This window comes from Mya arenaria, chromosome 4, assembly GCF_026914265.1.
Source record: "Mya arenaria isolate MELC-2E11 chromosome 4, ASM2691426v1".
Classification (NCBI taxonomy): Eukaryota; Metazoa; Mollusca; class Bivalvia; order Myida; family Myidae; genus Mya; species Mya arenaria.
Window position 1 is genome coordinate 9,611,689 of NC_069125.1, and position 16,482 is coordinate 9,628,170.

The window sequence follows — 16,482 nt, forward strand, 5'->3', positions numbered from 1 at the left end:
TACATGACGATGTATGTTGTTCTTAAATCTGTGTTTTATGCATTCTTACTGATAAAATGTGAACGGTGTTTTTTCTTAGTTGTCTTTGGTAAAAAAGCACGACCAAAAGAAGCCACTATCTAAATAGATTTTCCTTCTAAACTTGGCAACATTTTGCAACCGAGGGTTCTTTAAATCTTACTTGTTTTACAGTTCGATGCTCTCAAGAAAAGTGCTTACGAAATCTCCTAAATTCTCGTAGTTCCTCTCTGTCTGTTCCTTTAGCAATATAAGTATACATAGAGGAATAAAAAAGCATGATCTACTGGCTGTTCACACACTGCCGGACTTCGCCTGGTAATGATATCTCCTTTCGAATTATATTCAGATTATTTAAAACAAAATCACGACCTTGAAAACGAATGAACTAAAGCATCTACGTTTAAAAACAGTGTGCTGTTAATCATTTTCAAACATTCAGGTATAATTGTATATTAATGTACAAATTCTACACGAACTATCAATTGTTTAACAATTCAAGTGAGTTGAACTGTTAAACATGTTGATTCATTATCCGATACAACACCGATTTTAACTGGTAACTACCATGTGCCCTGGGAAAAGAAATCCCCGGCTCGTCCGAGGACCACTGGTGCAGATATAATCGGAAAAAGAGTGAAAAGTCCATGTTCTGCTGCCGACCTTAAATATAATTAGGGCACATATTTAAGATTTAAGAAATTTCTTCATAGCGCTGACTTCTACTATTGCGATCAACCCAAGTGGTCTAAAATTTAAAAAAAAAACATTTTTAGGCACAGTGTATGGGCCAAACTGACAATGAAGTAGGGCGACGAATGGCTACACAAAACATAAACAAATGAAAACACGGCAAACAAACAGCACACGCATCAAAATAGCTTTATGAATAAATGATGAGATTTCCGCCTTGAAACGGTCAGGGTAACACGAGTGTAATGGAACACGAAGTTACTGCGGGCTGAAAGATATAGAAAGTAAAGATTGAAATAAATAATTAAGCCCTGAAACAATGAGTCATACTTGAACAAAAATGCAAAACCTATACGTGTTTTGTGGTTAATAAGATATTTCATTTAAACAAAAGGCGAAGTCTTAATTAAAAATAAGATTGAGTAAAGTTTGTTTAAAGACTGAGTAAAAACACAGTGAAAATTATGAGTATTTTTAAACACTGAGTAACCACTTAGTGAAAATTATCAGTAAAGATTTTTCAAACACTGAATGACAACACAGAGAATATAATGAATAGGTGTATGCCACGTTAATGTCGGATATTGATTCGTTATATGTGATACCAACGCACAGAATGGTTATGGAAAAATCGTGGCAAAAAACATTTACATGAGGATTTGAAATTATACATACGAATATACTTTTGAATAAGATAACATTTTACTGGTATGAATTCAAACCATTAAAAATATGGGTGAAAGAAAGAGTCCGACTTGCACATATTACGATGTTTCTTTTCGGGGGGCTATTCCTGAAGTGACATTGTACTTCATCTATAATAACTCTCATACACTGTGTTTTAATTTTCACTGAAAACTATAATTTGTCGAGTTCGTATAGAACCTTAATAATGCTGATAATTTTATAAATGGTTGTACATTACATAGAACAGAAAAGAAACGTAGCATTAATAAACCAGAAAAACATGGACCCGTGCGGCTGAAAAATGTACATAAAGACATGTAAAACAATCATTTAAAACAAAGAAAAACATGTTTATTGGATGCAAGGGTTGCAGACGGATTTCAACTGTCTAGCATGTGCTACACACATAACAATCCTTCATGTATGTTGCATGTTCTTTACCACTTGTGCAAGCATCGATAAGATATTTGACGCTCATCGCTTTACAACGAATTTCCCAATTTATTTCTTATGGACTAGTCCGCTAGTTTAGTTGAACCGACATCTTAGCTTTATTTTACAGACGCATTTTACTCTGTCAGTAATTGTATCTATTGAACAATCCTGAGCAATAATGCATCTCCAAAATCACGATTTACAGCATAGTCAATTGCCAAAATAGCCAATAAAAGACGAGTTTCTGATATAGGAATAATCCCAAATAGTGTATCAAAGTATCAATCTCACCCACGACAGTTATCGTGAATGTAACAAAAGACATTTACTACATTTAGTGTACAAATTGGTCAGTATTATTGTTATCAGCTCCCACAGTAATATGAACAGTAATTTGATTTATGAGATGTTTTATTCTCGTCAATGTCGCAGTACGAACCAATGCGTGCTCAAACAAGAAAGTTAGAAATGTACGTATCGAACATGAGTAAATCAACAGCACTTTCTACTGGAATTGATATGATTCATTTAATACCTTGGCCAAGTACTGAAGTTGATTTTACGCCAAAATTAAGCTAATATTGTCGGAAACGGCAAGACGTTAGACGGGACAGATATTCATTTCCTTTTGTTACAATAACAGCTATTTGCTCACCCCTGTGGATATAAAAAATGGGGTTAACATATCCTTTTCACCACTATCTTTAAAAGTACGTCTTATTAAGAGGACACGTCTTTGTTTCAGTTGGATATCAATTCTAATTCATTGCGTGAGCACTAAATTAATATGTGGTGATTACAAGATGAAATAATACTCAAGTCCCACTGTTTTTTATCGTTTAAACAGAATCACAATGACGTGAATTGATATATAGTGTGTAAAAAAATGCTATAATGTCGTCAAGATGTTCTTGAAATGGCGTCGATATTTTGTTCAAGCTATATGCACACTGCCTTCTGATATTGACAGCAAAACCGGCAAAATTTAAAAGGGTGACTAAAATCAAAACGTAAATTGTCTGTTTTAACACAATGAGATATCAATTATATCTTCCTGGTGCATTAATATAAAACACCGGAAAGCTTATACAACACAAAAATTTCGTGAACATGACCGAACCTTCAACTATATATCTATGGTAGGGGTATGCTAGCAACCTATTTGTTGTGTATTGCTTCTGGAATAAGTAGTTTTATCACTTTTAGAAATATAAGACGTTTAACAAATATTTCTTCTAAGAAACATGTGTTAGCTAGAGTCTGGTGTGGGTACAATATGATGTTATCCATTTTCAAACTAATTGATACAAATATTACGGTATATAAAAGTGCGAACCTATGCAAGCACAAACACATGCTATGTTGTGTATATGGTTTAGGTTGAAATCGTTGCAAACACATCTCTTCCATAATATTGTTCAACGCATATTGTTGTGCTTGCAATATACCTTCAATTCTTTTTCTACGATAATGCGTAGATGAACGTTTTACATACAAACATTCAACTTTGTTATTTTGTAGGGAACCGTAAGTTGAATATAGCAATTAATTGTGTTATTTTAGTTCTTTATATAGAAGTTCACTGTTTCTTACTGTTAACTTAAACGTGGCCAAGAAACGGATAATGCCGGCTGGTTCCATAATAGGTACGTATGTTAAGACCATTGCTGCTGACAACACAAACACATTGAAGAGGACAAAGTGTCGATCACACTATTTACTACTGATATAATTCATGAACATTTTTAGATGATGACTTCATAACAGTGTTTCTACAAATTTTCATGGTGTACATTCTTAATGTTCAACAGGAAATGGACAAGCCCGAGGCTAATGTTATAAGGGCGTTTATGAATATATTTGCAGAAATTGAACATTAAAAAATACAGAATGTTATTATTTTTGGTGTTTTATTAACGATATTAATCTATTGATAAAAGTTGGAAGATTATATTGTTATTTCATGTAACTCAATGTGCTATATGGGCATCTTTAAGATTATACACACTTAATGCATGTGATTGTTACAAGTAATTGCTTTACGATCCAATGCCATTAAGCCTGCTAAGATTTATTGCTTTTTTTTTTTACTTAAAATACTCTATATGTATCATTGTCAGATCATAAGTTTACTTATTTGACAAGCAATAAACTCACAAAAAATGTAGGTTCTGATTTCTGCTTTAATTACAAGACAGTTACTGCACATAAAGTGTTCTATTTGAAGGGAACTTCAAAAACATTCACAGACAAAGCATTTGAACAGACGGAGACTGAGCGGTTTCGCAATTTATACCCAGATCGTCGCGATGCATTTTGTACGTAAATCGGTGTTTAATGCAAACCGACTGATTAAATGTGAATGGTGTTTTGAAACGACTTTCTGAAAAGCTGTTAACGCTTGGCATGTGCAGTTTTTTGCAACTGAAGGATGATTTATTAAACTAAGTTTTGCAATTCGTTGCACTAAAGCAAATTGCTTAATTTATTAAGGAAACTGTAGTGATTCCTCTCTGTCTGGTTTCCCGTTGGGCAGAATTTATGTGGGGCCGGGGCTGATTTTCTTTGATAATAAAAAATATACGCACAAGTAGACCAAGAAACTCAGAAAATTGTTTCGGCGTTGTAAGAGCTCACATATACTGCTTTTGAACCTAAAAAGTACGGTGAATTGTATGTGAAAAGTATGTCCGTACAACAAATAACTACAGTTTGGTGTATATTCTACCGATTTTAACTGGTAATGTATGTGCGTCCTGGAAACGGAAATGACCGGCTTGTCTAACGACCACTGCTGCTGACGACGCGTTCTCGGAAAAAGAGCGTAAGTTCCGGTTATGAGACCGACCGAAAATATAAATTGCAAAGAAATGATAGTAGGGGATGGTAGGAAATATTATCCACGGGGTTATATCATGTATTCGTGAAATGACCTTAATGACCAATACAATCATATATTTCGTTCTGCGTTATAATTTAGTTTCAGTCACTGCCGTTTGTCATCTTTATTAACATTCAGAAGTTTGTATGTGTATGTGTATGTCATTAAGTTAATTCAGTTGCAGAAACTTCTTGACAAGTGACATTTACTTGAAACTCAGTAGTATTACTGTTAATTATCATACAATGTATGTTTATTGTCACATATGTCGAGTTGGTATAATATCTGATTAGAGCTATTTATTTCATAAGAGAGTACACATATCTATACCAGAATTGCTAAGATCCGTGCAGCAGAATAATGTACTTAATGACGAAAAATACAAACATTAAAAGATGTAAAACAACATTTTTTATACAAAGGAAATGTATACATGTGTAATAAAATTTCAATTGTCTACCATGTGCTACACACATATAACACTCCTTCGTGATGGTTGCCTGTTCTCTACCAATTGGGTCAACATAAATACGATATATGACGTTAATTGCTTTACAGCCAATTTCCACATTTAGTTCTTATTGGCTGGTCCTTATGTTTGGCAGACCCGACAGCTTAGCCATATTTTACAGAGACAGTTACTATGCCAGTAATTGCATCTATGGAACAATCCTGAGCGAATAGTGAACCCCAAAATGATTATTTACTGCGAAGGAAATTGCCAAAACTGCCATGAAAAGCCATGTTTCTGATATAAAAACATTCCCAAAGGAAACATGTAATAGCAATCTCGCCCGTGACAGAAATCGTGTATGTAACAAAAGACATTTACTTAAATAGTTGTACACATTTGTTAGTATTACTCCGACTAACTCGCGCAGCAATTTGCATAGTAAATAGATTTTAGCATATCTTTCTATTATCCTCAAAATGCATCGTTTCGTACGAGCATATTTTGAGAATTCCCAGAATTCGTTAGAATAGTAGGTAATATCTTTTTTTCATATATTACGCATCGTTTTTGTTTAAATTAAATATGTATCAAACATATCAAATATACGTTGTATGCTATATATCCGAGCCACCTGTAACGAAACAATGTTACAATGGTGCTTCATACGATTATCATACATGTAGCCATTGCAATTCAGTTTAAGCAGATATCGAGAGAAACGAATAAAAAAAAATTGAAATAATATTTAAATAAATAAATCCATTGTGCAAGCAAACTGAATTTTCAACCAAACAAGAAACATTTTCAACCAATGTGTAAACAAGCAGTATTTTGCAACCATTGTGTAAACAAGCAACATTTTCAACCATTGTGTAAACAATCAGTAATTCTCAACCATTGTGTGAACAAGCAAAAATTTGCAACCATTGTGTAAACAAGCAGTATTTTTCAATCTTTGGGTAAGCAAACAGTAATTTTCAGAAGTTTGCAACCACTGTGTAAACAAACAGTATTTTACAAACACTGTATAAGCTGGCAACATTTTGCAACAATTGTGTAAACAAGCAGAATTTTGCAACCATTGTGTCAACAAGGAGTATTTTTCGACTAATGTGTGAACAAGCAGAATTTTGATTGTGTGAACAAGAAGTATTTTACAACCATTGTGTAAGCAAGCAGAATCTTGCAACCATTGTGTACACAAGCAGAATTATATATATATGAAATATTTCCGTGGACAACTGTTGGAGAATAGTACAGAAGGTTGATCAGTTTTGTCGGATGAGGAGCCTAAGCTTGCTCAAACATAATTTCCGTAGCCTCAGAAATGTACGCATCAACCATGGGTAAATCACCAGCACTTTCTACAGGAACAGAAATGATTCATTTGATACCTTTGCAAAGTACTGCAGTTGAAATTATGCCAGTATTTATCTAATATTATCGGTAACGGCCAGAAGTGTGACGGGAAAGATATTCATTTTCCCATTTGTACTACTTTCAACTTTGGTCTAACCAATGGGGATATATGAAAATACTGTTAACATATCCTTTTTATCACTGTCCCTTAAAGTAAGTCTTATGAAGAATTTACTTTTTTGTTTCAGTTGGATATCAATATTTTCCTTGAGTGAGCACCAAAACTGATATGCTAACTTTCGGTTGTCACAAGATTAAAAACATATTCAAGTACCACTGTAAGAAACCATTCTTCTTTTAAACTTTTATCGTTTAAACTGATTCAAAATGACGTTAATTGATATTATATTGTAGAAAAGTGATAAAATCTTGATGAAGTGAAACTTTTCCGAAAATGGCGTCATTGATAAGGTGTCTAAGCTATACGGACGCTGACTTTTGATTTTGGCAGCAAAATGGACCGATTTTTAAACAGATCTGATATCAATATGTAAGATCTCTGTCTTAAAGCAGTGAGATATCACTTACATTAATATAGAACAACGGAAAACATGTAATACAATATTTTCGTAAAACATGACCCTGCTTACATTGATATGCACACTATTTTGAATCCAACAACACTTTCAGAATAATTCTAACAAAAGGTTTAAATGTTATTTTTACATAATAATCTAATTAAATCCAAGACTTTAGAAGGTGTTAGCGCTGGCGGAACTTTTATGAAAGCTTTTGTTTTATCCAGATGACACATGATTAGAGAAAATTGCCCTTATTTACCAAATAAGAATCCTGAAGATCTTTCAAACTGAATAAAATTAGTTTTTATCTTAAATAAACAGACAATTCTTAAACACATATTCTGATACATACATTTTGAATCTTCGTTAGGGAAATACATTTACAGAAGTAAAACAAGGTCATATTACAATGGAACTACTGGATTTAAAAACAAACGAAGATCTGAATATTGCATAACATAAGTATACGGGGGTGCTAATGAGCAAAAGCTGGGCTTTATCGGTAGAAAAATGTGCATTTTACAACAAATTACCGTGGCGTTAGCGATTGGCATTTGGTTTTACATACGCGAAATCAAGGCCCGCATCATAATAATGGACGCCGAAAGACCTGAATTTTCAATCTTTATTCCCAATTAAACAATGAAAAATACAGGGACAAGTCGAGTTGTCGAAAATTCAAAATTAAACCCAATTTAGGGACACAAGCCAATCCCAAGGACCAATACGACAATGAACTATAGAAATGAACGTATATACATCACAATTGCAAATGCTTACACCAAAACATAACTTACACCACATACACGCACTACAAACACTATTTATTTGAAAAACTACAGAAACCAGCACAGTAGGCGAAAGTTTAAACATAAACCCCATTAAATGGCACAGGATCAACACCAAAGACATAGAACACAAAAACAAACAATCACAACCGGAAACATGGAACAACAGCACACATCTCCACAAACTACACAGTACATATATATACCTTATAAAAAATAAAAAAAAGGATGTTTATCAGGTACCGACATAAAACGGTCAGTAAAATGTAAAACCATTCCTTAATTAAAATTGCTTTACCGTTAAATTATGGAAGTACCGCCTTGGAGCGGTCAGTTTAATGAAAACCCATACATTAATTAAAATTGCTTTTCCGTTAAATGATGGAAGTACCGCCTTGGAGCGGTCACTGACACAAGTGTTCACTGTAATTGGAGTCTACTAGAGCCTTCAGAATGATGTTATTTTTCCCGATGTGGTTCAGAACAAATGACTCATATGGATATAATTTCATTGTGTCGTGTGCAATGAATACAGAATTTTTCAACATTCTTTTATCTGATGCTCAAGTAAAACATATAGAAATTGTCAATCTATGATTGAATAAAATATAGCGTCTGTGCCAGACCATATTCACTAAGGTTTCCGGTTTAAATAAGTTACCCCACCAATTATATGTTAAAAGTAGAAGCTACCAAATCGGGATGTAAACCAATTTATGGGCATTTGCAGACGGCATCAAAAACGTGTATTAACCCTACAATTGTACCCAATATTTATGCGAAAAGCTACAGAAACAAGCTCAGTAGCAAAGGGTTAAAACATAAACCCGGTTTAGTTGCACTGGGTAAACGCCAAAGACATATAACATAAAATCACAAAGAAGAAACATAGAAGTACAGCACACAACTCCACAAGCAGCACAGTGCATACATACTATATATAAAACTAGGTACCGCCTTGAAACGGTCAGTAAAATGTAAATCTACTGGGGGTTTACCCAGTTAATGTGCACAAACCTCACTCTTATCCCAACACATAATTGTACTAAAACTGGGAACAAATCCAAACCTTCTCTTTCAAACGTAGTTTTCCAAGAATGACCGTACTATTATCGAAGTGAACCGCTGTAGTTATTCTATACCGGACTTTTCCTGGAAAATGTATTCCATCAAGAGCAATATCAAAGTTGTTTAAAATAATCACGACATTATAAAAGGTTTCAATTAAGTATTTATTGTTTGGTAGCATATGCTGTCGATAATTCCCAAACTATCTTATATAAGTGTACATATAGGCAGATTACGTTCATACATAATATTCAATTTAAACAATTTTGTTTGACTCATGAAATTAATCTAACCTTTTAAATGTTTCGTTCGTTATTAGATCGGACACCAATCCTAATTGATCATTTACATGTGTTCCAGAAGCAGAAAGTACCGCATGTTGCCATTACCAGTTTGTTTGTCAAGTCCAGACAACTCGTAACCTTGAAAAGAGTGCAAAATACCTGTTACGTTGCCGACCCAATTATAATTTGTGCACGTTTTCGTGTAATAAGTTCATTGCGTTGACTTCTTTAATCATCTAAATATTTTCCTACTTTACAAAGTAATGACTTTGTCGATGCCCCTTTGATAAATGAGGCGGATTAGCAGAGAACGTGAATTACGTTTGATAAACGCAGGTGCAGCTGAAAAAACAACAATGTTAGGTAATATCTATAAGTACATGAAGTGTATTGCTAATGTTTCTGGTATACACTCATCCTCCTTGGGAGGACTTATTCAACTTCTTAGAACTATGGTTTTTATTTCAATTAGAAGAAAAAAGATAATGCTCTTGGTACACGATTTCTGAAGGTTTGATTGGAGATTATGAGAAGCATTTCTGGAAGATGTTGCTTTCAACCATACTTTATCTCACAGGCTGAATAGAAGTACACGTAATTTTAGTAAATGATAAATTTGTTAAGCAAACCGGAACATTGGCATGCATTCATGTCGATGATACATTTGAAATATAGCGGTGAAGATTAATGTTTAAATTTATTTCGGTAGGATGATAATAAATGACGCAGCATAAACAAATGCACACTCCAGAATTTCCTGTGCCCGACTCAGAAATGCACATAGTTGAAAATATCAGTTACTATGAGAACATCAACAGAAATTGGAATGAACCATTTGATCATATGGTCATGGATTATAATATAAACACTGGCGTTGTTGCAACGGCAAGAGGAGTGGTGTTGGCGATATATAGTGCAACAGGATTAGCGTTCAACACATTCATGTTGATGGCAATAGTGCCAAATAGACGTTTACATACAATGCGGAATATACTTTTAGTGCATTTAGGATGTACAGGTTTGATTTTCACAATATGTATTAATGTCGTAACTTCTGCTGTGAGTTTTACCGGAAAGTGGATAGGAGGTTTAATAATATGTCAAATATACGGATTTATCTTTATGACGTTGACGCTGGTGACATCATGGACAATTACAGCATTAAGCTGGGATGAGTATCAGACAATAGCGTGCCCACTGAATCATCCATTTAAAGCCAGGGCAATAAAACTTGCTGTGAAATTCGGTGCAGTTTGGTTATTAGCGTGTGTTTTATCATTACCCCCACTCTTAGGTGACAGACGGTTCGTCTTTTATCCGGAGACGGGGATCTGTTTTGTGTGTAGGAATACTTTAACGTGGAAATTATACATATTCCTATTTTTACTTGCAGCTATTTACGTACCACTGGGAATAATGGTGTTTTGTTACTTGAACATTTATAAAATCGCTAAAATTCAGTCAAGAAGAATAGCAGCTACAATGATTCAAATGACTTGTGTCCTTCAAGCTACTGGTGCACCAGGTAGCAAATCCTTAAGTCTTTCAGTGAAAGGAACCAAAGCCATGTATACCATTTTGACGTTGATTGGTTCATTTGTTATTGTTTATGTGCCAATGTCTGTGCTATTGTCAATTGAAGTGTTCTCCACAAAGCATTTGCACGTGAACGAAATCTTATTATCCACCATACTGATGTTATTTCTCTCAGCGCCTGTTATACATTCATGCATTTACGGATTACGTAATAAAACACTAAGAATGTCGTTTCAACGTTATATGAGACGTAAAATACTGTATAACTGTTACAAAGACAAACGTAAAAACAGTGTTAAATACTTCCGCCGTTTTCGGTCAACGCCTTTTATGTCAGGAAATCATAGACAAAGAAATCAAAATGAAGCAGTAACAGTGGCGGACCAGAGGCCTCAATCATTCTCAGTTTACTTAGCAAGTGGTCGTGTGAATTGTAACTATCAAGCAAAAAAGGCATCGAAGGACTTGACTGTGCCAAATAAACGTGAGTCCATGACTCGTCCTAATATCTATATACCAAATCCTGAACTTGAAGAGGAAACTGATAAGGATGATGTGCACTTGCCAGACGATGTTCCTTATATTGATGAAGTTACCGCTTAAATGTGTTAATATTTAAAGTAAAAACTATTTCCTTTGCTTTTATTTTTTATACTTCTGGTTCAATTTAATATTAATTATGAATATATTATAAGATAATAAAAATCTTCTGGCTTAAAGAGTTAAAATCAGATGGTGTTACCATTATTGTTCACATTATTTATACTAAAAGGAAAGAGACAAGCGCAGTATTCAAAAAGTCAAAAATGAAGACTGTTTGGAAGTACTAGGCAAGGTCGAATGTGATAAATGTGATAAATGTTGTAATAATATGCTTATTATCTATTCCATGTAAGTGAACACGTTATAGAGGATAATGGGTTTTTTAGTGTAAGATCGTTATATATTTCGAAAATTTATATTGATATATTTATGTTTACATTGAAATATTCACTTTTGATTTTTACGAGGTCAACTATATTGCTATCTTACACTGAAAAAACCTGTTCTCCATGATTTATTATATGACTAAAATTGAAATTAAATGTCATTAAATTATATATTTTTAGAATCACACACGAATTTGTAAGCACACGTAACGTGATTTTGGAAATGACATTGATAAAATTGCGTCCAATCCCTATTCGAGCTGACGTTTGATTTGGAACCCGGGCTTAAATTTCATTACAGTGAAAAGTACCAAATTGATATTTCCACAGTTTGAAAGCGTTTAAGATATCTTATTTCAATGATAAATCTATCTACTGGAAAGTATATAATAAATTACAGTATTTTTGAAACAAATCAAACTTGATGAGAAGAACTTTTGAGATGGACTTGTTTGCTCTTACATTAAAGGAGACGAAATCAAAACCTTAAACATAACACTAACTACTAATCAAGATTCTTCCGGTAAAACACAATTAAACACATCTCAATTGTTTACGTGTAATATCAATGAAATCTGTATCACTTGAGCGAATATGGTGTCGGAATTTGAAATCCAAATACACTCCAGAAGAATCAATTATTGAGTTGAAGAGAGGTACAAACCAATCTCGAAAATGTTGTCAGTGGTTATCACACTTGCATCACACCAAGGCGTCCTTGATTTCATTCCAAACATGGGTGTATGTGAGTTTGGTTTGTGGTCACGAAGCTGGACAACTGGTTTCCCCCCGTTCCCCTTTCCGCCACATGACAAGACCAAACTCCTAAGGAGCATCGTGCCATAGAATGAGTTCGCATAAGTATATACAACGTTCTTGGTAATCGTTGTTTAACACATATTGTTTAAACTAGACTAAACTCGGGAGAGTTACGCTCATGGCATAACAATGATATATGAGTTATAATATGTTCATGTATATATGCAATAATTGTGATGTTCACAAAGTGATCGCATAATAAATTGAACTGAATCAAATTGATTGAATGTTTCAATAAAACATGTTACCACACACTTACGTATCACAGATTTACTATTCCGAACTGTTTTTCAACTAGACACCTTTTATTTAAAACAACATTAGGTACAGACACTTCTGCTTTCGAATTGTAAAAACATATACCACCTATTTATGTGTATGTACGAAGAATAAACATCTTATTCGAAATTAGGTTAAACATCCAACGAACTATTTGTTTCAATGTTAAGCACTCAATTGATATTAACCCTTTTCGGTTGGTAAAAAGGCGAAAGATACACGAAATATAGATCCAAAAGTTCAATAAACCTTTTTAAAGTATAGATTGTTAACGATTTAGATGGTGCACGGTGAACAATTGAAGGATAACGAGCGTTATCGGTTAATAGATTTGCCCCCCCCCCCCCACCCCCCGATAGTTTTTCATTGGACCGGTTTAACAGTGAAAAAGAAAGTACAAAATTTATCAAAACAGTTATTCTCAATGAGATTGTATTTTAGAAAAAAACTGCATTTAATTGAAGAAATTTCCGAAAAAAATGCAAACCTCTTTTAAAAACAATGCGCGTAAAACCCAACGCCTTTGTAAATCGGACAGGTGCTAATGTTAAGTTCACTTATGAAATGATATTTGTTCAGACTACGGGAATCGTCCTGACATCATTTTCTGATGAACTCTCATAAATCGAGGTTTTTTCTGACTGATAACACCTTATGCAGAGTTATTCTGTTATCTGTATGAGTGTAACGGTTATGTTATCAGAGTGATCACATTAAATACATGAATATTTATGCAGCACCATTGATCTTTTGTGAACATGAGAACATATGTTGTCTTATTTAAGTGTATAAATATGTATGCAAATGCAGTGCTTCACTTCCTATGAGTGTTTTTGCAACAATGAAAGCTGTAGTTCATCAACATGGTCTTACAATTAAAAAGACAGCAGTATGTGCATATATACATTTATGAATGGTGGTGTGTTTGATCTACTTCACAGAAATGACATTTTTCTGAGTTAAATACTATCCTCGAGCTCAGTCCATTTATGATTTAAAAGGTTATACTTAACAAATACTTTTAGAAGGAATCAATAATAAATATTGATATAAATTTCCAAACTATGACGAAGGAGCTTGTAAGTCTTCGTGTCGTTGCACTCCGGCATAAATTGTTTTTTGTGTCTATGAATTTCTCCTATAATGATGGGATTGGATGTTTTCAATAACAATACATATAGTGATTAAACGTCACATATGAAATTAGCAATTACCTCGCAGTTATTTTTTTATAAATATCGGCGAACACTTCTTACACAGTTTCATTTAATTTCTGCGTGCAAAGAGATGTATGATTTGATAGAAAATCAGGTTATTTATCTGATAACCACCTTTGAATTAACTAACATCTTAATTGAAAAAGTATATGATGGGATAATTTTACATATTATGTATAACTTACATCAACATCCAATCTTCTTAATGGAATCACTGCGATATGTCTAAGGATATAAATGATAGCGATATTGCCAAAGGGTGTCTAAAGCCGAACAAAAATGCTGACATAAGATGCATTTCGGTTCTGCAGTCCAAGCAAGAGTAGTAATGAACAGTGTCCATTATATACTTATTGTTGTACGTAAATTGACTTTTTCACCAAATATTAGAGTAAAGATTCGATTCACCGATTATTTTTTTACTGCGGGATTCGTCAGGTCATATTCAAGAGTTACTCATTTTATGCAAATCGTTTAACCATAAAAAATATTTATAGTAGTAATATGCAAATATTACCCTTAACTAATAAATTTATGTCTTAGACAATTTTTAGATGTAGTATATATACAATGCGAAACAGCTCTACTGGTATTTTGATACTCAACTGTATTCTCAGTGAGAAGATAAAATGGTATCATCTTTAAAATTAAAATAATAAATAAAAAAAAATGAAGCTGAAACCTTATGCTTGTAGTATATATACGAAGCGATACAGCTCCACTGCTATTTCGATACACAACTCAGGGTATTCTCAGTAAGGAGATAAAATGGAATCATCTTTTAAAGTAAAATATAACCAGTAATCAAACCTAAACAATTATTGTTAACAAACTATTTAAACGGTGTTTTCGCGTCCTCGAAAGCATACCGATTGACTGTAGATGTACCAAAATAAAACAAATTATAGCAGAATCCATAACAATTATAAGTATTTAGTTTAAATTGCACTTAATAACATGTAAATGTAAAAAAATCCCAAGAAGTTCTTACCCAGCCCTAGTAGGACTAAATATTCTAAATGTTCTTAGGATTTTATTATTATGCAAACTGTTAACTGAAAGGCCATACACTCCCAGACAACTTTAAGGTGATAACTTCTTCCGTAATTACGAAACAATTGCTTCACGCAAGGTGTTACAAACACATGAAACTGATTCTTGTAAACAACTTAAGAAGTATGCACACACAACACATAAGACCAGACGGTAAATCAGCAGTGTTTGTAATCAAATTCCAGACCGAAGTGCAAGTGAGAATGTATTTTGTTTCGAATTTGTAATCTTTGCGTAACTTAATGATTGCATGTAAATGGTTCTTCTTTGTTCTAGGTGTACGTAAATCATGTAAGATGACTAAACCGCTGAAAATATCAACAAAAGCGACACTCAGTGTGTACCGCTTTGCATTGGCAGTATTACTAATTCACATTACTTAGTTTTTGCAATTCGTTGCTCTTAAGAAAACTGCTTCATAAATCACCAGAACTGTCGTAGTTCCTACCTGTTTGGGTTCCCGTAGTGAAAGATTTGCATGGGCTGATTTTACATGTAAAGCCCGTGCAATGAATCTAATAAACAGAGCAGTAGTTTAAGACACTGCAAATTACTATTGGGCTTTCACAACAGAATCAAACGCCATGTGACCGGAAACATAGCTGATACATTCGTCTTGTTCACCGTAAGAATTAATAATGTGTTTCCAGATTTGCACATTGTTTTCCAAGAATTTTCATAATGAAGTAAGCAGCTGGGTAATTCTATACCGAACTTCTCCTTGCAAGCAGATCCAATTAAAGACTTATATTAAGATTGCTTCTAAACAATGACAATATAGAAAAAAAAACAATTTATATATTAAATCATCGATTTTTGGTGGAATCTGTTGTTTGTAGTCTCAAAAATATTTAATATAATGAACAAATGTGTACATTACGTATACACAAACTATGTCATTTAAAACTCTTTGGTTAACAAATGAAAGAAATAAGCCATTTTAATTATTTGGTTCGTTTTTTTTATAGGACACCGATCCTAACTAGAAGTTTACCTGTGCCTTAGATACTGAAATGACCCTATGTTACCAGAATCAGTACGTATATTTAAACCACACGATCCTTACCTGTGGCAGAGTGTAAAATGACGGGTAGGGTACTTGTTTTGGTAATAAGTTCATAATAGTGGCTTTTAAAATCATGTAAACAGTTTCTTACTGAACATATTACAAGCTGTGTGTCCGTGGTGTACACAATATGTTACAATAGGTCTGTGTACTAAACTTCGATGACTAACTAGACAAAAACACTCGGATGCGTCATTAAAAAACAAACCTCCTCCAAAATACTATATAAAACCTGACTAACAAGACTTGTTTCAAGAGGTAGCAGCGCTTTTCTTTTAATAATAAGGAAATAATGTTGATGTAATAAGAAAGAAGTATACAATCATAAGTGAGCT

At 33.6% G+C, this 16,482-nt stretch overlaps 1 protein-coding gene across 1 annotated transcript in view; it reads left to right on the forward strand.

Annotated features, from left to right (window-relative positions):
• Nucleotides 1-9,831: 9,831 nt before the first annotated feature.
• LOC128229954 (melanopsin-like) overlaps nt 9,832-16,482 on the forward strand; it is a 95,577-nt gene continuing 88,926 nt past the window's right edge. The window contains exon 1 of the mRNA XM_052941881.1: nt 9,832-10,205. Within this exon, the coding sequence (XP_052797841.1) occupies nt 9,969-10,205 (237 nt within the window). The 5' untranslated portion in view covers nt 9,832-9,968. The remainder of the gene's footprint in view (nt 10,206-16,482) is intronic.